At 52.5% G+C, this 21,073-nt stretch overlaps 1 protein-coding gene across 2 annotated transcripts in view; it reads right to left on the reverse strand.

Annotated features, from left to right (window-relative positions):
* The window catches only part of TNS1 (tensin 1), a 203,906-nt gene that overhangs the window by 43,775 nt on the left and 139,058 nt on the right, over nucleotides 1-21,073 (reverse strand). For both annotated transcript variants that reach the window (XM_011964571.1, XM_011964572.1), the window contains one exon: nucleotides 3,670-5,253. In XM_011964571.1, the coding sequence (XP_011819961.1) occupies nucleotides 3,670-5,253 (1,584 nt within the window). The remainder of the gene's footprint in view (nucleotides 1-3,669; nucleotides 5,254-21,073) is intronic.

A 21,073-nucleotide genomic window follows, 5' to 3' on the forward strand; every position in this document is an offset into this window, starting at 1 on the left:
AAGATTTAACCATCACCTTTGTGAGAATGATTCCAAAACCTGCAGCTCTTCCCATTCTTTCAAGCTCAATTCCAAAGTTCAGTTGCCTTCCATACGTCTCTCCCTGGAGGCTCTACTGTCCCCTCAAACTCAACATGTCTAACACCAAGGCTTCATCTTCCACCCAATGTCCTCCTTCTGCCTTCCTGCTTGTTAACAGAACCATCATTCTATTTCTATTCATGGAGCTCAGAATCATTTCTGATGAACCCTCTCCCTCACCCACTCCAGTCAATCAACACATAAGTGCATTGGTTCTACTCCCACAGGATCCATGGCATCATCTCTTCATTTGCATTCCTACGGTCAGCACCCTAATCCAGCCCCACATCACTTAGGCTATCTAATAAGCTCCCAGCATCTCCTGGCTCGAAGTCTCTCCCATGTAGTGTCCTTCCTGCCCAGACCCACCAGACACATCATCCTGAACCTCAGCTCCGGTCATGGCATGTTACCCCTATGAAATCACAGTAATGGCTTCCTACAGTGCTGCCAGGTAAGATGCAAGCTCCTTAGTCTGGTATTGAAGACCATCAAGAGACAGACCCCCAGGCTACCTATCCTGACTTGTCCTTCACAGAGACTATATGCTCTCAATCTACTTGCCATGCTCCAAACATTTTCTTTGCTCTCCTGTCTTCACTGAGAACCCTCTCTGCCCAGTGATCCCAATTACTTTCAAAATCCTATCCATCTTCCAAGGCTCAATTTAAAAACCACACTTAACACTGCCTCCCCCAGCTCTAGCTGATAGTGATCGCTTCACCTCTCTCCTTCAGAGCTTTCTCCTTACCTCTCTTATTACAAAAGACTATTTTAAAGTTCCAGTTCTTTTTCCCCCTTCTAAACTCTAGACTCCTTAAGGATAAGATCCATATCTGATTTCCAACATGCACTGAAATCTCTACCTCTAGAGACATCTGAGATCAGTCCAGTCACACAATCAGGGACATAAGATAACCCAATGGACTCTCCAACTCTGACTCTTATTTCTTTTTCTTGTCTTATTGCACTAGCTAGGACATCCAATACAATGTTAGATGCAAGTGGTGATAACAGACATCCTTATTTTGTCCCTGGCTCTAATAGGAACGCTTCCAGTGCTCCACAGGAAAGTGTGATGCATGCTATAGGTTTCTGGTCCCTACCCTTTATCAAATTAGAAAACTGCCCCTACATTCTCTATGACTTAAACTGGAATAAGGCACAAGGGTGATTAGATCAAAGTGGAATAAACCAGGGACATGAGACTGAGGTATGGAGGACAGCCAATGGGGAAAAGGCAGACCTGGGGGAGGAAAGCCAGGAGAAACCAGATCAAGTTCATGGCCATGAAGAGGTTCTCCCACAGATCTGAGCTTCCTAGGTTACTCATGTCAAAGCACATGTTCCAGCTTCTTACAGCGGAGATGTAGAAAGAGCAGAAAGAAGTAGTGCTGAAATCTATCTTCCCTGCCTCCCAGACTGTTCTACACATTGATCTTGTCTGTCTGCCTTTATCCACACAGGCACTGCAGATATCCTGAAAGGCTACTAAGGAAATTACACACGCAGGACCTGCTGACATAAATTCTGTTATAATGACAGGGCTTGAAGCAAAGAGGCAACTTCATAGCCCTGGGAACCAAATATAACTGTCCCCTCTATACATTTCATCCCTTCTCCTGAGTCACTCCCAGTTGATGGAGGAAACGGAAACAGGGTTAAGGAATGGGAACATTGTCCCAACAGTATCCTTCCCTCCCTAAGATTTCATGGCAGCCAAAGCCTGAGAGGCTACAGAATATGGAAGCTGACAGTCAAGTCCTCGAAAGCTGGTAGGAGAGAAAGGGCTAAAAGGCAGTCTGCTACAAGATAGGCATCCTCCTAGGGCCATTAGGGTTGTGGCCTCCTCTTGAGCAAGCTCTAGGAGAGCTACATGGAAGGGTTCTTGTAGGGGAGGAAATGTATTCTGCTCTCCCAGAGAGAAGGCTCCTGGATCCTGCCCCTCATTAGACTAACATGTCACTAATCTTTAGGCCACCACTCCAACCTCACAAAATATTGGGAGGGGAATTAAATTCCCAGGGAATTCAGAGAGCCCCATCCCCCTCCCCTCAATAAAACCAAGAAGAAAAGGGTCTCTGCTGACAAAGCCAGGGGGGTGTCTTTATCTCAGGGGCCCAGATGCAGGAGGAGGCAGAAGTCAAAGCCCACCTGGACCACCCACGGAGCGTTTCATCCCTAAAGTTAAGAGCTGCTCATCCTGTGTTCCTATGCTCAGGTGAAAGGAATGGTTACTGCTAGTTCAGCTCTCTATGGGAGGTAAGGCTGATTGCCAATTTCCATGGTGTAAATACTCCCGCAATGGCCAATTTCAAGCTATTATACCAATAGTGGAGCTGGGGACTCTGCTCTGCTCTGAAGTACAGGAGCAGGGAGCCTGTGCCCCCACACCAGGTCCTGAGCCAGCTGGCCTGCCCCAAGCTGCTTCCCTAAACCCACGGTCCATCTCCAGGGAGGGTGTCTCCTTCCCTCCCTGCAGCTGGCATGGTGACTCAGCTTCCCCTAAATTTAGGAAAAGGGGCGGAGGACAGAGACAGCTGCCCAGGCTCCTCTCCTCCACGCTGAGCTCCCACCACCCTGTCAGCTGAGGGGCTGGCACAAGGTCCACCCAAACCCACAGTCTCTGGTCCACCCCTGTCTGGGCTTCACCTCCAGAATAAAGTCACCCAACAGGTCTTCCTGCCAAGTTCAGCCACCCTTGTGGAATGGGCATAGGCTTAGACCAGTGGGAAGGGAACCTCGCAGCTATCCCTCCCAACAGGGCCCTGGACGTGCTGCCATTTCTTGCCTTTGTCTCCCCAAAAGCTCTTCTGAGTGTCCCACTTTCCTCTCTCCCAAAAGAGAGGCCCACTCTCCGACAGGAAAAGGAGCTTTTTCTCTCGGTGCCTGCTTCCCATACAGGGCTGGTTCTCAGCAAAGACCAACAGGAAAACTGACTCGGAAGGGGAACCTTGGCCTCCCCTCAAAGACAATATCCTGAGAGGCCCCAGCAGATAGAGCCTAAGGGCCTGAGGATACCCTCTCAGCTCTTTTGTGGCCTCTGGGAGTGGGGCCTAAGGGGGAATTTGAGTCTATAAAGACCTCCCTCCAGCCTTCTCCACATCTTCCCCAAGGAACTGAAGTCTGAGGACAGACAGCATGACAGGCAATTGCAGAGTCTCCTCTCTGTCTAGAAAGTCTGTACTCCAACCCCAAAGTCACCACCTCCTGGAAGCTTTCCCTGACTGCCCTAGGTGGTAAGCTTTGCTTTCCCAGGCTCTGGGTTCTTGGTCCCGCCTCTGTCCTGTCACAGTACACATTACTCTCTAATGAAATCATCTGTCTGTGTACCTGTCCACTCACTAGACTGTAAACTCCTTGAGGGCAGGAATTATTTGACATTGAACTTTGAAACTTGGTGTCTGACTTGGTGCCTATCAGACAATGAATGCAGGAAGGGATAACTGGCTAACATGTAGGCTCCGGAGACCCTCCTCCCACCAGTGAAAGCAACACCTGCTTAGGGGTCATGGCTGGACCTGTACCTCCCCCCAGGAAGACCAAATAAGGAAGGGGTAGAAGGAGTCAGAACAGAATACCTCTTACCTGCTACCCTGTGGGCCACCAGCCCTTCCAAATTCAATGGCTCCTCCTCTGGAGTCCGGGAGGGATCTGAAGTCGCTTCCTTTGGTGAGAGCAGAGGCTGAGCAGTGAGGCCAGGGAGAGAGGCTGGGGGTTGCTGAGGCCCTAGAGGGCTGTGGGTGGTCGGAAGGAAGGCAGGCAAGGAGGAAGAGGCTGGGCTCTTTGAACGGAAATCCTGGTTAGGCCCAGCTGAACACGGCTGATAATCATAAGGTGAGTAAGATCTGCCAGGAGGGACAGACTCCAGAGAGGCCCGTGGGGCTGGCTCAGCGGTTCCCAACGAATGCCCACTGGTGATGTAGCCAGATCTGGACTGGGTCAGTGGATGGGACTGACGGGAGGATCCGGAGAGGGGCTGGGAGGAGAGTGGAGAAGCCCCTGGCCAGGCCCCGGGGACACTCTGGGACTTATGTAGTGGGGCAGCAGCGGAGGCTGGCTCCAGGTCCAGCATCAGCATGTTGAGTGCTTCGATGGACTGTTCAATCTCCTGCTGGGAGGCTGCCCGCGGGAACTCAGGGAGACTGGGGATGGGGGTCTCTGCCAGTGGCTGAGGGCTGGGCCTGCTGGCTACAAGACTCTCCAAGTGGACTCTTTCCTGCTGGCGTGGAGGTGGGCGAGGCTGCGGCTGCTGCTGCTGCTGCTGCTGCTGCTGCCATGAATTCAGCCCCCTTTGCACAGCCTCCCGGCTGCTTCCCCCTCGAACTGGAGCTGGGGGCAGCTGGGGTTCGGCTTCCGAAAAGGATTGAGAGCGGAACATACTGCTGGGGTCATGGGCATAGTGGGAGGTGGTCACTGGCTGTGGCCAGGCTGGGTGGGGCCCCTCCCGCTGGTAGCCAGCTAAACCCTCCTGTGCAGAGTAGGAGGGCCGCATGGGGACCGTGTGGCCAGCATGGGCAGGCCCTGCCCGGCTGGCAGACTCGTAGGGGTAACCTCCTCCATTGACCATAGGCTCCATGGGGTAGGGCTTGTCCAGACCATTGGTCAGTGGGGACAGGGCCTCTGGGTAGCCCCCCTCACTGGTGTTGGTGACCCCGTCCAGGGAAGACAGTGTGCCCACGCTGCCCGCACTGTGACCATCCTGGTTTGGCAACTCATCATCCAGGATGTCTGTCTCCCGCTCAGAAGCTAATGCCCCGCCATTGACATGAACCTGGGCAGGGACAACATGGCGTCCAGAGGAGGGCACAGCCGGGCCCCCCGCTGGGCGGGACCTGAGGTGCTGGGTGTGGTACATGGCGCCTTGCTTCTCTCGCTCTAAGCCAAAGCCACTCAGCAGGCGGTCCAGCTCCCGCTTCTCCTGGGGACTTAGGGCAGCAGGGGCACTGGAGGCCCCGGGGACAGGCTCATCAGTCTTGTCTGTCTTGGTGGAGGCTGTGGAGTTGCCCGAGTCGCTGCTCACAGAAAGCGTGTGTTCCACGTGGTTGGGGGTGGCCGACAGTGTAGGACGTGTGGCATTGACAGCCCCGGTGCTGCCGTGCAGGGAGTCTTTCTTCTTCACTTTGGCATACAGGCTCCCATCTAGTGGCCCCTGCGTGTGTCCCACCACCTCTGCAAGGGACAGAGCCGGAACGGAGACAACAGACAGCAGACATTAGTGGGAGGCAGGGGTATCATCCACTCTTCCAGAGAAAGAAGCTAACAGCTCCCATTCCCTGCATCCTAAAACCTCCTCTCAGCACCCTGAGGTGGGGAAAAGGGGAGATGACAGAAATACCTCTACCCTAGGCTTTGGGGCAGAGCCTCACCAACACAGGGTCAGGCAGCGGAGCCCAACACTGAACAGGAAGCGCTGGGGGCAAATCGCTCCAGTCCCAAACCTAGCTCCGGCATTTCACCAGCTTCCTGACCAGAGGCATGAATAACTCTCTGAGCCAGTCTCCTGGTCCATAAAATGGGGATCATAATAGAATCCAGTTGAACCATCTGAAATTGCCAATATTCATTAAACACACAGTGCTTCGAGTTTAAATGAGTTGACACATGATGTGCCGAGACCAGTTCCTGGCACGTGGTGGGAGGTCAACAGCTGGGAGCCCTAACCATTGCCATTATGAGTATCACTAATTCCTGAATGACCATTTCCAACGCATCCTCGGTTCCCTCCGCCACCCTACCTCAGAAAGTCTCACCCCTGCTTCGATTTCTGGAGTTCCCACTCTGGATTAGAGGCAGAATGCCAAGAGAGTAGCCACTGCCTTGAATGCCCATAGAGGTATCAGCATGGACAGCCTTTGCCCAGGTAAGCAGGGGAAGGATAGCCTTTGCCCAGGTAAGCAGGGGGAGAACTCAGGAGGACAGTAGGGTGCAGCGAAGGGCTCCACCATGCCCAAGGTGGTGGTGGCAGGGAGGCTGAAGGCAGAGCTGGGACTCTCTAAGACAAGCTAGCCCTCAGCTAGATTTGTCTCCAGCTCAATGCAAAGGATGCACTAGCACCATTCAGAGATACAACGTCATTCATGCTGCCCACTGCCACATTTCCAGAGGCTCCTCCCGGCTCCTCCCCAGCACTGCCCACTCCTGATGGACCCGCACCCCTCCACCAGCAAGCTCAGCCCATACCACCCAAGACTCCAGGAAAGGGATGCGGGTTCAGGGAAGGTACGCCAGGCAGGATCGCAGCAGGTCTGCAAAGACAAGCGTCCTGATCCCACCGCTCTGAGCCAGCCCAGGGGCCCCTGAAGAACAGGCCAAGGTGGGGCTCAGTCAAGCCAACAGTCCCTGTGTCAGAGGGGACACGCTTTTCCTATGCTGGAGGATGGGGAGCATATAGGGTGCTGATGCAGGGGGTTCAGGGACTAGGGCAGGAGGAGAAGCATCTTAGGGATCGTGAACACAAAAACAAGATGTCTTCAGGGGTGAGAGAGTCCTCTTGTCTGCAGGCAGCTCAGAGGACCCCCCTGAACAACACTTTCTCTGGAAGGAAAAAGTGAGCGCTGGGTGGCTGGGGGCCAAAGGGCTGACTCAGGAATGAAGAACTTCCCCGCCCAGAGGAACTCAGTGATTTCACACCCTGTACAGTCAGCAGCCCAGCCGCCAGCCCCAACAGACACACACACACATACACACGCACCTCCCCTCACTCTAATCCAGGCTCTCCGTTAGCAAGGAAAAAAGACCCTTCCCAAAGCCTACACCAGCTCCAGCCAGACACCAGCAGTCACACTCCAAGCCAGACAAAAAGACAGAGAGCACCCAAATCAGAAACACCGAGGCATGAGCATGCACTGGGTGCCACACAATGCCAAGAACCACAGTCAGAAAGCACTGGCATGAACATGTGCACACAAATACCAACAACAGTGGCCACCATGCAGTGAGCACAGCCCAAACGCCAACACTTTGCCGGGTACTCTACACGCGCATCTTCTCTAGCCATCGTCTCCGAGCCAGACAGTATTACACCGATCACAGCAAGGGAGAAACTGAGCCTCTGAGAGGGGAAACTGTTTATTTGCCAACAATGCTGCCTGATAAAGCCAACATTTAAAATCAGAGCTAATTTCCTTCCAAGAGTATGTAATTTGTATTATGCTACACCTCCCTCATATCACAAACACAGACACACATACACACAAATTAGAATAAACACATAACAGGCAGGAACACCCCCAAATAAATACTGAAAGCCACAAATATTTCAAAAAATACAAATGTTCCTACCATGCCCAAGGATCAGCCCTGAGGCCAGAAGTGGCAGCCTCTAAAAATAAACACTCTGACAGAAGCCCATGGCCAAAAACAAGTGATCAGACGACCACAAAACAGGAACATCCCAATCAACATACACACACACAGACCACAGGCCAGCCATGTTACAACACAGAGAACTTAGCACAAAGATGCCCCACCAGGCACTTGCATACCCCTACACACACACACACACACACACACAAACACACACCCCCTGGGGACTGGATGCCCTCCTCATTTACTGACCTCTCCAGATCCATCTCTCTGCCCCCAATTTTCCCCAAGGCTTTGGGACCTCAGCCAACACCAGCCCCAGACAATACAGGACCAGAGTGTTGCAGCGGCCCAGGGCCCAGGGCTAGGGGCTGGTCTGAACTGAAAAGGAGTTTTGGCTAAAATACAATCTGAATCTCCACCAACCTGGCCCAGTGCCTAGACCCCTAAAGGCTGCTAAGACGCAGGACCAGGCACAGCTGCCTCTTCCAATCCCCCTATTATCATCGTAAAGGGGTCTTCTCCCTGTAGGATGAGGGAGGCTGACCTTCATGCCTGCTCCCTCCAAAAAACTGAGCTCCTTGCTACGCAAAAAAGAGAACTCGGCCTGGCATGGTGACTCACGCCTGTAATCCCAGCAGTCTGGGAGGCCGAGGCAGGCGGATCACCTGAGGTCAGGAGTTGAAGACCAGCCTGGCCAAAATGGTGAAACCCCGCCTCTACTAAAAATACAAAAAATTAGCCAGGCGTGGTGGCACGTGCCTGTAATCCCAGCTGCTTGGGAGGCTGAGGCAGGAGAATTGCTTAAACCTGGGAGGCAGAGGTTGCAGTGAGCCGAGATCGCACTATTGCACTCCAGCCTAGGTGACAGAGCAAGACTCCATCTCAAAAAAAAAAAAAAAGAAGAGACCCCAGCTGCCCGTTTCTAGAAGGGCGAAGCACGGAAAACAGGCGCCTCTGATGCACTCACATCTCTGGGGTGGTTCTCTCGAGGATGGAGCCCCTTGGACCAGCTGGCTGAAATCTGAAGAGCTGGCTTTCCTTCTCACTGTCCCTAGAAAGCTGCAGGCTCCCTCCTGGGCCAGGGCACCCCCTCTGCCGCCTACACTGTGAGGTGCCAGAATTCCACTCCTGGGCCAGTGATCCCCTCCATCCTTTGTGCCTCCTCATCCCCCAACTTCATGCTCATGTGGTCTGAGAAGTGGGGAGCTGCAAAGCAAAGGCTGGTGTGTCCAGTGGCTTCCCCACTTAGACATGTTCCATAGTGAGAGCCACTGGGGGCAAATTCAAATCAGAAAGCACGTAGGCCCCTGCAGCATCTCAGTCATGATTAACAGAGAGCTTTCAGCAGCAGAGCTGTGAAGGCATCCCCCAGGCAGGACAGAGAATTGACTACCTGATATCTCAGCCCTTCCTTGCTTCTGCAGCCAAGCCCCACTCTGCATCGATTTTGAAAATATCAATGTTAAACTTATTCTGTCATGTAATCTATCCCCAAGTGGGCTCCTGTTTGCAGCAACAACATCAGGAACAATCATAGCCAAGCCACTAAGGCATAGTAAGAAAATCGAACAGATGTAAATTGTTTAATTAACTCATTTGCTAACTACAAATGGAAATGTCTCTTGGCCCCAGATTGCACCCTCCAGGCCACTCAGCACCTTTGCTGAGCTGTCCTCCTCTTCCTATCCAAGGGAAGTTTTGAGAATACCCAGGCGGGTCCCAGGCTTATCCAGCCCCCAGGGGGGCTCTGCTGAAACCCCAGTATAGCGGCAGGATCTGAGGAGCACGTGCCCCTCCTCCTTCCATCAGAGACAAGACAAAAGTCCCCCATCCCCCACTCCGGCACACACACTCTCATCATTCCCTTCTCCCCATCCACCACGGCCACATTAGAGCTTTTTACTGGGACCACAAGAAGCCGGAACACAATGTTGGTTTCAATCTGTCAAGTCAGGAAGGGCAAAAGACAAAGGGGGACAGAGAGGACAGGAGTGAAATTACGTAGAGGAGGATGGGAGAGGGACTTAAGGGAGGCTGGGGAGGTGGCTTTATGGCTCTTAATCTGAGGGGCCCCCAGCACCATCTTCTTGAAGTCCCAGCAGCCACACAGGGAGTGGTCAGTTCGGGGGAATGCATCTCAGATGAGAAGAGGCTGGACATCCAAAACAACAGGGCATAGGCTAGAGGGAGGGGTCTGCATGTCTGGGGGCCGTGGGCATTGTCACGGGTGACAGTGGAGTGGGATAAACTGAAGCAGAAACACAAGCTGCAGGCGGCCCCAGGTGGACAGCTGCAGGCCCCAAGCCCAGTGAGCCTGGACATCTGCCCTTGTGGGCTGAAAGATCCAGTGCCCTGCCCATTCCTCTTGGTGGTTGCAAAACCCAAAATCTCTCCATGGCCCCACTGGCTTTGTCTGAGGATGTCTCCCTGCTCTTCTCAGCAGCTGCAGAGTCCCAGACTCCACCCTCGATGCTGAGCTTGATTGCACCACGGGACCTTTATTCCAGGGCCGCCATAGTCCAGACGCACGAGTCACGCTTTTGGAAAGCTCTGAGGAAAATCCCCAGCTGACTTGGGTGTGCACCCACTCCCCGAGGCTCCCTCCCAGCAAAGGGTGCCGAGGTGTGTGCGGCACTAGCCGTGCAACCGAGGCTGGGATGCAGGAAAGTAAGGACGCAGCCATCTAACACACTTGAAAAAGAACAAAGGAAACAAATAGGGAATGGTAAAGTCACACGGTTTCAGGGCAGCTGTTTTCTAATTTTGATGTTCATAAGAACCTCCTCTGGAGATTGTTAAAAATCTAGATTTTAGGACCCTATCCCCAAAGACTTTCACCCAGAGGCCTGGGGCGGGGCCAGGAATCTGCATTTTTGCCAGCTCTCCAGGGGTCCTGGCACACACATGGCTGGAGGACATTAGAGAAACCCACCCCAGCTCATCAGCACTTTGGGCTCTGAGATCAGGAAACCCCACTTCTGTTCCCCATGAGAAGCAGGGAGGTTTTGCTTATTTAGATGTTAGGACAGATGGCCCAACCACGAAGAATAAAAGGTGCCAGCCATATCGACTGCAAGAAAGGAGTCACCTTCATTGGTGATGACTCAAGGACAGACCCTTCCCTGTCTGACCAGCAGGTAGGTTTTGAATAGTGAATGAGTTATTAAGGTTTTCCGGATGGATCCCTTCATGATAAAAAGTCTTTTGGGTCCACGTCCAGCAAATAACAATTCATTAAAATGCATTACCCAGAGCCGTGATGACCACCCAACGTGGGAGAAAATCAGTGCCATGCCAATAGGAAGAAGCACCCTGTCTAACCTGGACATAGGCAGTTTGGAGGCAGACTGGGCAAAACTCCTTAAAAGGAGGAGTGGGGAATCCAAGGCCACGTGCATCTGAGAGGTAGGTGAGCTTTGATGAGAAGTGAAGCTTGGCCAAGAGCCTGCCCAGAGAGCAAGTTCTGGTTGCGTTTTCCCTTATCCACACACTCTGCCCCAGCCATGGGAAGAGGCAGGAGAGGCTACGGCTGGGGCAGGCACCAGGGCAGGAGGGGGGGCTGGGTCCCGGGAGGCCACAAGGGATGTGGCTCTGGAGCGGAGACAGGGAAGTGTGCCGTCCCATCCCACCTCAGCAGCCGGACACACCAACACTCAGAAACATAGCTCCCATCTTAATGGCCATATCAGCTTGCATTGACCACTCACCCACTCAGAGCCCAGCCTCCGGGCCTGTCAGGTGAGGATTTGAGTGCGTGTGTGCAGCTTTGCTCAGTGATAGCACTCAGGAGCTAAGGCTCTTAAGCTAGACCTGGCATATCCAAGCACTCTCTACTTTTCCTCTCTCCATCCCCTGCTTTACATTTCAACAGCTCTCATCACCCACAGGGCAAAGCCCAACCCCCACACTGGAAATGTCAGACCTTTTACCATCAGGCCTCTGTCTACCTTCTGAAGCCTCACTTCCTTGTCCTCAATACCCCGAACAACCCCCACTCTATTCCTACTCAACTCTTCATACGCTCTTTCCCCTCTGTACATGCTGTTCCTCCCCCGCAATGTCCTTCCTCATCCTGCCCGTGAAACTCCCAACCTCCTGGGTAAACACTTTCAGACTCAGTTCACACTTCCCTGGGAAGTTTCCCTTAATCTAACTTCTTCCCCACTGTCCTCCAGACTCAGGCAAACCTCCACCATGCTCCTGTTGTCCCTTGAAGACATCTTTACTGTGACAACAGTCACCCACAGAATGGTCATTACTGATGTCCATGTCTGTCTTCCCACTTTGCTGAGAGCTCGGTGAGGAAGAGCCTTTATTTCTCTCTCTGTCTCTCCCTCTCCCTAGGGTGGGTTCCCAGATGGTGCCATCCACAACGCGGTCTGTGTGAATGATGCCTCTTGAAGTTCAATGTGCAACCTGCATGGCTGCACAGAATGGCCCTAGAGAACAGTGCCTGTTCCATCAGTGCTTCTTGCATTACACTGAGTAGCCTAGAAAGCTTTATGTAGTTCTGTCAGCCATTGAGACATTCTTCTTTCACCATCACCCAGTGAAAAATCAGGGGTTCTAGGTGGACCCCAAGTTTCTCCCAAAGGTGAGGGAAGAGAGTCAGTGCAGCCAAAACATGAGAGACGGGTATTCCTCATATTCTGCAGCAAAGGCTGAGCATGGTGGAGGTCCTTGAGCCAGAGCCTACCCCATGGCATCCCCTACAGACCTCTCCGGCCACACTCCAGCCCAGTGGACATCAACTTTCCTAGACCAAGGACCCCTGGGAGATCTGGTGAAATAAGGGAGTTGACGAACACCCACACCATCTGTGGATCCCAAGATACAGCATATGCATCGAAAAGTTAGGGTGCTGTCTCTGGAGATCCTCTCTGTCACCCACGACTTGTGTGGAGAATGCCAGACTCCATCCAGGGGAAACAGGGCGGCACACTGAGCAGAAGCTTTGCAGCTGCGGGAGCCTGAGAAGTGGCTCAGAGCACCCCACTGGGTTTTAACCTGCCAGGGGAAGTGATGTGAGGAAGGCATGAGGGTAGAGAGGGCCCCATGGAGAACCCCGGCATTTGGCTCCAGGAAGACCCCGACCTCCTGCAACATCCTGGCATTGGTGGCAGGGACTTCCTCGGGCTCAGTCTGTGACAGTCTTGGCCTCCACCCATGCCAGCTTCCCTTCCCACAGACAGCCAGGGATTGAGGCAGCCCTTTGTTCCCCACAGCCTGCAGCGAGCTCTGGAACTTTCTCAAGGGGAATGGGCTTCCTCAGGGGCTCTGAAGTTCTGCAGAATTAGAGGTTGAAGAGAAATCCCTGAACCTCTGAAGGAGAGCCACACAGAGGAGACACACCCTCTGAACAGCAAAGAGGGCAGGTGCCAAGTGCAGCCCAGGAGACTTAGGTGCACGTTGGGAACACAGACAAGCACAGGGCCTTGGGCCCCGGTGGGCAGGGACAGACCAGTCCATGAGTGATAAATAGACACCTGTTTTTCTTTCCATTTAATAGCATACACCAGAGGGAAGCCACTGCACCTTCAGAAAGTGAACAGGAGAGAACAAGATTTTTCTCAGGGCTGTGCTGTCAGTCTTGTCACAGGTGGCTTTGTCCTCTAAGCAAGTGACCTCACCAGTGTCACCCACAAGCTTGCCTCTGGACCCAGGGAGGGTGGGCCAGCTGGGCTTCTCCTGGCCACCTCTGCATTCTGTTGAGTCCAAGAAAAAAAGATGGAGGCTCAAGGCCCGAGACCCACATGGAACCCAAATCTGAATGTCAGCCTGCGGCCTTGAAGATGGAGAAAGTCAGCTTCAGACTGAAATAAAAAATAGAGCGCCTCCCACCCACTGCTGCCTCCGCTGCTCCAGGCCCTCTGGGGGACAGCAGAACTGGGATCTCCAGGGCCCGGGAGGTCGGCTCAGCCAAAAGAGCTTTTTAAAAGCCCTGGGGCTTTTAGAGCTGAAGGGTCTTAGGGGAATAGTTAATCTCCCTGCCCACCCCTCACTTTATAGGCTGACAATGAAGCTCAGCAGGCTCAGGACCACCCAAGATCACCCAGCAAGGAAGTACAAAACCGACTCCTGGCTCCCCGTTCAGTGCTCTTGCCCCTAATGCTGCTTCAAGGTGAAGATGGCTAGGGCTGGAGGCGCTGGAAGACAGATTCTCCAACTACGTCTGTGGACCCAGAACCTCAGGACAACATAATATATGGTGCTTCTGTCAAGCGATGATGATAAATGTGTCCCCGGACCCTCCTTAGGACGGACCCATGGCAATTTTCCCAGATACCATCTTACTTGAATTCATACCATGCCTTCCATAAAAAGGGAGTAGGAGCAGAAAACCTGATCGTGACCTTGACTTCAGTCCCGAGGGCCCAGGGGCCTGGAGGGCAACTGATCTGCCCTGCCGTGGACAGCCCACGCCTGCAGGACAAATGTGAATTCTCAGACCCAGCCTCCTGACTCTGGCCTGGCCTGGGTTCCCCCCAGCTTGGAGCTATAACCCGAACCTGGCACTCCCACCCCTACCCTCAGCCTATACAGGCAGCAGATAACACAGGCACACTCGGGATGGTAAAAATAGCTCCAGAGCCCACAACAAGCTGAAGTCCTTCTCCGCCAGGCCAGGGTGCCAGCCTGGGCACTCAAAGATCCCTGGCTAGAGGGGAGTCAAGCTGCCAAGATCTCTGCCAAAGTCAGGAGACAGCCGTGAATGGGAGCCCACAGGAGGCTGGTGGGGAATGGTGAGCGCTGGAGGTGCCCCAAAGCTCAGGCCACAGATGCAGGGAGGGGGCGTCCTGAATAACATCTCACCGGAGCTATCCACGCTTCCACCTCATTCCCTCTGCCCACCCCATTCGCGCACAAGACGAACCATTACCCCGCAAGACTTAGGACAACTCAGACACACAGCCCCCCAACAACTCAGGCACCCTCGCCCTGAAAACTGTGGCACTTACGTGTCCCAGAAGCAAGTCCAGGAAGGGGACCGTGAGGCCCGTCACATCCACATCAGACAGCAGCAGAGCGGGCCACAGCCCTGCTCAGCCACAAGCCCTTCCCAGGTAGGGTCGTGACAGAGCCTGCCCCTCCACACCCTCCCAGCACAGAAGCACCAGCCCCCCAGCCCAGGTTCAGCAGAAAGCCACACACGGACACTCACAGGCAAAACAGCTGCCCAGCAGACACTTACCCTCTGGAGGGAGAGGGAGGAAGCAGAGGGAAGCCCGCTCTGATTTGATCCTGGTGCCCCAAGTTCCCAATAATTCCTACATGGCTGCAGCTCCAAGTGCTGTCTGTGTCCTACTCAAGCTCCCTCCGACTGTCAGGGGTGGGAGGAGCCAGTGCCGCCTGCCTGCCCATGTATACACACACACACACACACACACACACACACACACCCCACTCCCTCCCTCCCTCCACTCTCCTGCAGGCTCTCTCCCCAGCTCGGCTTGCTCTGCCTCACTCTGGCTTGTAGGAAGCCAGTGGGATAAAACTCTGTCTGTAATTTCAGCCAGCTGGGTCCCCAGGGCTTCACTTATCATCCTGCAGCTATGCAGTTCTTGAATGACATCACGGTGGCTTCCCAAGCCCTCCACTCCCACCGGCCGGGAGTCAGGAAAAGTGGCCAGCCCAGCCCAACCCCAGCCCCAGCCCCAGCCCCTGCTCAACTCTCACCCAGCACAGTCTAGCCCAGCCCAGTCCCAGCACAGCCCAGCCCAGCCCAGCCGGGTCCCAGTCCAACCCAGCCCAGTCCCAGGGTAGCCCAGCCCAGCCCCAGTTCCAAATCCATGGCAGCCCCAGTGCCCTGAGGAGAAGCAGGGAGAGAACCTGGGAGTAAGGTGAAACTGAGCCCTGAGCAGAGAGGCAGGGATGCAAGGGCCAGAGAGGGAGGGGAGAGAGGTCCTATGAGGGTACTGAGATTTATTTCCCCAAATTTTCCACATTTTTTTTCCATTCTCAGCAAATGGAAGGCAGAACAGATGACAACAATTTTCCAGCTGCTGAACAATAAGGTGGAAATCTTTTTTTCCCTTTCTCTCCCCCTTTCCCCTCCACAGGGCAGAGTCTAGGAGCCAGGACACATCCTTGACTTGGAAAAGGAAAAAGAAAAAAAATCCCACAGGGCCCTGCACTTCCCAGAGGTGAACACAGGACCTGAATATAAGGACTAGGGTGTCACCCAGGCAGGGCTCCAGGAGGGGACAGGAGCCCAGACATGAAGTTCTCAGTGCAAAGCTTTGGATTCTGGCTTGGCAACCTGACATTTTGGGGGCCTAACTTTGGGAAGGCCAGTGTGTGTCTGGCCAGGGATATTGGTCCTCCAGACCACCTGAGATGCTTCCATTGATTGGCTGTTGGTATTTTGCTTGTTCCCAGCTGTGGAAATCATGAATAGCAGAGTATCACTTTTCAGAGTTCGCAGTGCCTCACCCTCATTCTCAACCACCCAGATGCGAGGGAGACCATGCAGCCGAAAGGCAGGTGAATGGCCTTCAAGTTCCCACCATTATCCTGGTGTGCCCTAAAAAGTGCCAGGAGTCCCTAACTGATAATAAGACACCAAATCCCCACTCTTATTAGCATGTCATTTGTGACTTATTTGCATATCAATTGAATCTCCCAACCCAATTCTCAGAGTGGACAGGAGGTGATCGGAGCTTTGCGGCGAGGCCAGTGGGAACTTCAGCAACTGGTGTCTCCATGCAGAGGGTCCCAGTTAGTTTCAACCCCAAAGTGCTTCCACAGACACAGGCTTGCCCTGAGCTATGACCACCCCATCCTCGCACCCAGACCTTCCCAGCTAGGTTTGGTATTGCGAGATCCAGAGGGAGAGCCCTGCCAGGTACAGCCCAACTACTTCTCCCTCTGTTTCCCCTCCAACACCTGAACCCTCAACCCCTCCCCATTGTCAGCACCCCTCTCTGGCTGCTGTTCTTTGAGGGTAAAGAAAGAAAATAAGGGGAAGAATGAAAATGGTACCCAGTGCCCTATATCCTGACCTATCTTCACTGATGAGATAGAGTGGGACAGCTTGGTGTCACAGACTTCAAAGAGACCATTAAAAATAGGGAGACCAGGGGAGGGGAAGCAGAGAGATTCTGTGCCTCAGGCTCCACCTGGGGAAGACCACAGTTTGGACAAACTATTGCAATTATCCTCCTACATCCATAGAGCCTTCTAGAACTAACGAACAAACCCCAGGCTCTTGAAAGGTTTAAGGCACCCCAGTTTACCCACTTGTCCCCACCCTACCCAATCCACAACAGTGTTAGCAGAGATTTTGTGTGCACACAACCTCCATGTTTATTTGCCCATCTGAATACCACCTACATTATTATTTTGTACATTATAAAAATAAACTTCATTTAACTTAAACTAATTCTAAGCGCAATATCCATGATGTCCCAGATTGAATGGGCAAAATAGATATCTTTTTTCCAATATGCATCAAAATAAATATACCTAATGTCAGTTCATATATAATTAGCAGTCTGACCCCTGAACCATGCTTTGGAAAACACTACTACACAATAGTTCCTGCCAGTGGCAACCCCATCTGATGGTTCTCCACTATCATCCAGGGGGACTAGCCCCCAGGAAGTTTTATAAGAACCCTGATTCCCTGGCTCCACCCAGAGGCAAAACTGTCTAGAATGGGGCCTGAGAAATTGAATTTGAAAATGCTCCCCCGCTGTAAATAACAGAGAGCCAAGTTTGGCAAAAACTGCTCCTGGCTGTACTCAAATGCTTCCGGTACAGGGATCTTACTGTCTTCCTCCAAAAGTCCAGCTCATCTTTACAGTGCTGTAACAGTGGATTTTAGCTCAATATAGGAAAAAACACCCTGGAGCCCTCTTTTCCACTAACTGGCCTTACAGTGCCCGATGCAGTGGGTCAGAACAAGCCAACCGCCCCCTTGGGAGAGCCCTTCAGATACTGAATGAAACGTGCCTGTCCTGCTGAATCTCCCCTTTGACAGGCAACCCCTCTCCCTGCAAGTCCCTGAGCCTGACATACTTTCTGGTTGCTTCTCTGCACTTGCTTCCAGTCGTTCTTTATCACTTTGAAGCAAGGGACCTACAAACAGCCCACGTGGGTGCTCTGACCTACAAGAGACACAACAGGCCTGTCACCTCCCATTTTCTGGAAACCATGCTTTCGTTAATGCAGCCTAAGATTATGCCTGGCCCTTCTCATTCTCATTACTTCAGCATCTGCCGGGCTAAGGACATGGACTTGGAAGTCAGACATTGGTCTGAATACAGATACTACCAGTTACTAGCTTAAGGCAACCCTGAGCCAATTACTTGTCTGAGCTTCAGTTTCCTTATCTGTAAAATAGGTATACTAGTCATTGTATCTCAGCAAGTAGTGCAAAGACTGATATAACATATGAAAAGCTCTCAGCACAGTGTACAGAACACAGAAGATGCTCCAAAGGACAGACCACCAGCAGTGCAGCGTGGGCTTCCCCGTCTCCCTTCCCTAGCCCTGAGCCCCCTAAGCAGTACCTATGGGACCCTATCTCACCAGGTCATATGCATCACACCCAGTGCTTAAGCTTCGGGACATACAATTTGGCCTACCCTATCTCTGCTTGAAAATCATGGCCTGGAATGGCCAGCACAGAGAAGAGGCTTCGGAAATGGTGCAGACTCCAAGGATGTGATGCCATTCCATTAACAAATACTGAGCCTATCCCAACATTGATTACTGCCAATGGTGTGCCTGAAAATGCATTGCCACTTCCACCTGCAGAGATGAATTCATCATCAAGGACCACAAGGAGAGAAGGATGGGCATGGCCTCAGCTGCCTGCTTAAATACGAAAGGATTTCCCGGGGGCTTGGGCAGAGGACAGGGCACGGCAAATCCGGTTCGAAAAAGAATATGCTTCATCTTACCATGTTTCCTATTTGGAAAAAAAAAAAAAAAAGACATTTTTTTTTTCTTAAAACAAACTACAGAAAATAGCAGGAGAAAAGTCTCTCCCAATAGGGGTGGGTTAAACTAAGCTTGAAAGATGATGGCATTATTCTGTCTTCAGAGGCAGCAGTATCCCCTGTACCCCTTGAGATGGCCCTGAGCAGGGCAGTTTCATAAAACACAAGTTCTAGAGGCAGAGGAATGGACCTGGATACCTTCTGGAAACTTCTCAGGTGCCAAGGATTCTTCAAGACCCCAGATTTGCCACGTGACACCACACTGTGGGCAGCCAGCCCAGGCAACATCCTAGAATCCCCGCATGGTCAAGCCAGAGGATGTCATGAGTCATCAGGCCCAACCCACCCACCCGATTTCATCTGTCCAACTCAGGGAGGGGAAGAGTTTCCCACTGTCACAGATGGTCAGTGCTGGAGTGAGATTGCCACCAGGACTCCTGGCTCTCAGAGGGAGTCCTCCCCACTGCCAGGTCTCAGTCAGATGCCATGAGATGGGTGCTCAGAGACTGTGAATTCTCATTACAGAAGAACCACAAATGTCTGCAGGTCTAGCTGTGCAAAGAAAGTAGGATATTAGCGTGCAATTCTACAATGAAGACACACTTCCCAACTGTAGGTCAAGTAAATGCCCCTGTTCCCTCCAGACCATCCTTCCAGCCAGCAGACCTACAACTGGAGCTAGGCGGCCAGGGCCCCTCATCCACACTGAGGGGTCTCTCCAGAAAGGAAGGGGGCCCAGCCTTCCTGGCCACCCCCTCCCAAGGCTTAGCCCCTTCCTATCAAGTTCTTTCTTTTCATTCATAGGTATAAACCAACATTCCTGGTCTGGCTCTTTGTTCTTCCTCTTAAAGAACAGAATGACTGAGTGCTTTGGTTTCCAAGTAGACCCGTCCCAGAGCAGAAGGAGGAAACAGAACAGTGTCCCTAGTGAAGGACTACTGCACACCCTGCAGGTGGGAGAGGTGAGATCACAAAGATGAGAGGTTAGAGGAAAGAGAAGCACCTCCAGGTAGCCAGGGCCCCCCAGGCAATGTGTGACAATACTGCAGATATTTGGGGTTACCACACCTGGAGGAAATACTACTGGTGTCTAGTGGGTAGAGGCCAAAGATGCTGCTAAACATCCTACAATACACAGGACAGATTCCCACAACAAGCAATTATTGTGGTCCCAAGCAATTATATTGGTCCCAAATGCCAATAGTACCACAGGTGACAGGCCCTGAGCTAGACTGAGGGATGAAGGAGCTTGGGGTGTAATAGACTGATCTCTGAACTAAGACTCAGGAGTCTTGCGTTTCAACCCCATCTGGGCCACTACTTCGCTGCTTCAACTTGGGAAAGTGATTTCCTTTTCCTGGGATTCAGTTTCCAACGTGGTAAAATCAGTGGGACGAGATAGGCTTTGAACTCTAAAACTTCTAGTTCTATGGACAGCCATCAAGGAAGAGAAAGGCGTGGCTAGAGGGAGCAGTCAGGGCAGAAGAAGGAAGAGATCTCCCAAGATAGGCGTGGTGTCAAGGTCTCAAATGTCTGGGGATAGAGGGAGGAAGGGCCCGCTGCCTGGGGTGGGCATAGCAGCTGCATATGTGATGAAAACATGTCCTTAGACCTCCCCAGGACCTCCTTCCTGCCTCCCAGCCCAGTGGACAGGGAAGGCAGGGCCATAGGAGCAGGACAAGCTTCAGGCACCCCTGGCAGGGCTTCAGCCTTCCAGGGTCTTCACAATTCCCATCCCAGGAAGGCAGTGGGTAGGGCCAGACCCAGGAGCACGTTCCCTGAGAACAGGACAGGAGACCGAGTGCCAGAGGATTACTCAGGAAGGGAATTGTCAACTCCCAGGCAGATGTTCGTGTTGGATGAGGGTCGGAATATATCCACTCACCGCCCTCCTGCTTCTCCCCACCCTTACTGCTCCCAGGACACGGACACCATGTCAGTGGCAGTCCTCACTTGCTGAGGATGGAGGAAGAATGGGGAGAGGGGATATGGGGCTTTGGGAGCAAGGGGGAAGGAGAGGGTAGAATGGAATAAGGCAGGCACGTTGTTGACTGTGTGCCTGCACGTTAATGGAGGTTCTCTTGCTTGGTTCCACAACTGCCTTTCAAAGTGGATATTGTCATGCCAATCTTCCTGATAAAGAAACTAAGGCTCAGGGGTTGTGGCTTGCTCAGGATTACATTGCCAGTCTGACTCTGACACTCATGCTCTTTCTGCTTCCCAGAAAGGAAGGAGAAACAAGAAAGGAGATGGAGGAGGCAAAGGGTTAGATCTTAGAAGATCCAACAAGAAAAAAGGAGTGGAGAGTGACAATAAAGTCACAATGCTGGTTTATAACAAACTCCAGCAGCCAAGTGAGCACTGTCCCCATCAAACTGGTTCCCTGGGAATTTTATGCATTCATCCTCACAATGCTACCAGGGCTCAAAGCTCTTCTGGAAACAAGTAGAACACTGTCTCAGGGCTGGTTTATAATTCACACGAATGAAACCATCTCTGCCAGTGAGGTCAATCACTATTCCTGACCCCAAACAGGCCCATTCGTTCAGCATCCACATATAAGTTGGGTTACCAAACTGGCTGCACAGTCTTATAATTACAGCTCTCAACATTGATGGGTTGGGGTACACAGTGGGGCAGAGGTCCATGTGGTTCCACGCAGAGAGGTGGCTATGAGCAGAGGAGCCCATGTGGTTCCATGTGTGAGAGGTGGGTGTGAGCAGAGGAGCCCATGT

This window comes from Mandrillus leucophaeus, unplaced genomic scaffold (assembly GCF_000951045.1).
Source record: "Mandrillus leucophaeus isolate KB7577 unplaced genomic scaffold, Mleu.le_1.0 Scaffold70, whole genome shotgun sequence".
Taxonomy (NCBI): domain Eukaryota; kingdom Metazoa; phylum Chordata; class Mammalia; order Primates; family Cercopithecidae; genus Mandrillus; species Mandrillus leucophaeus.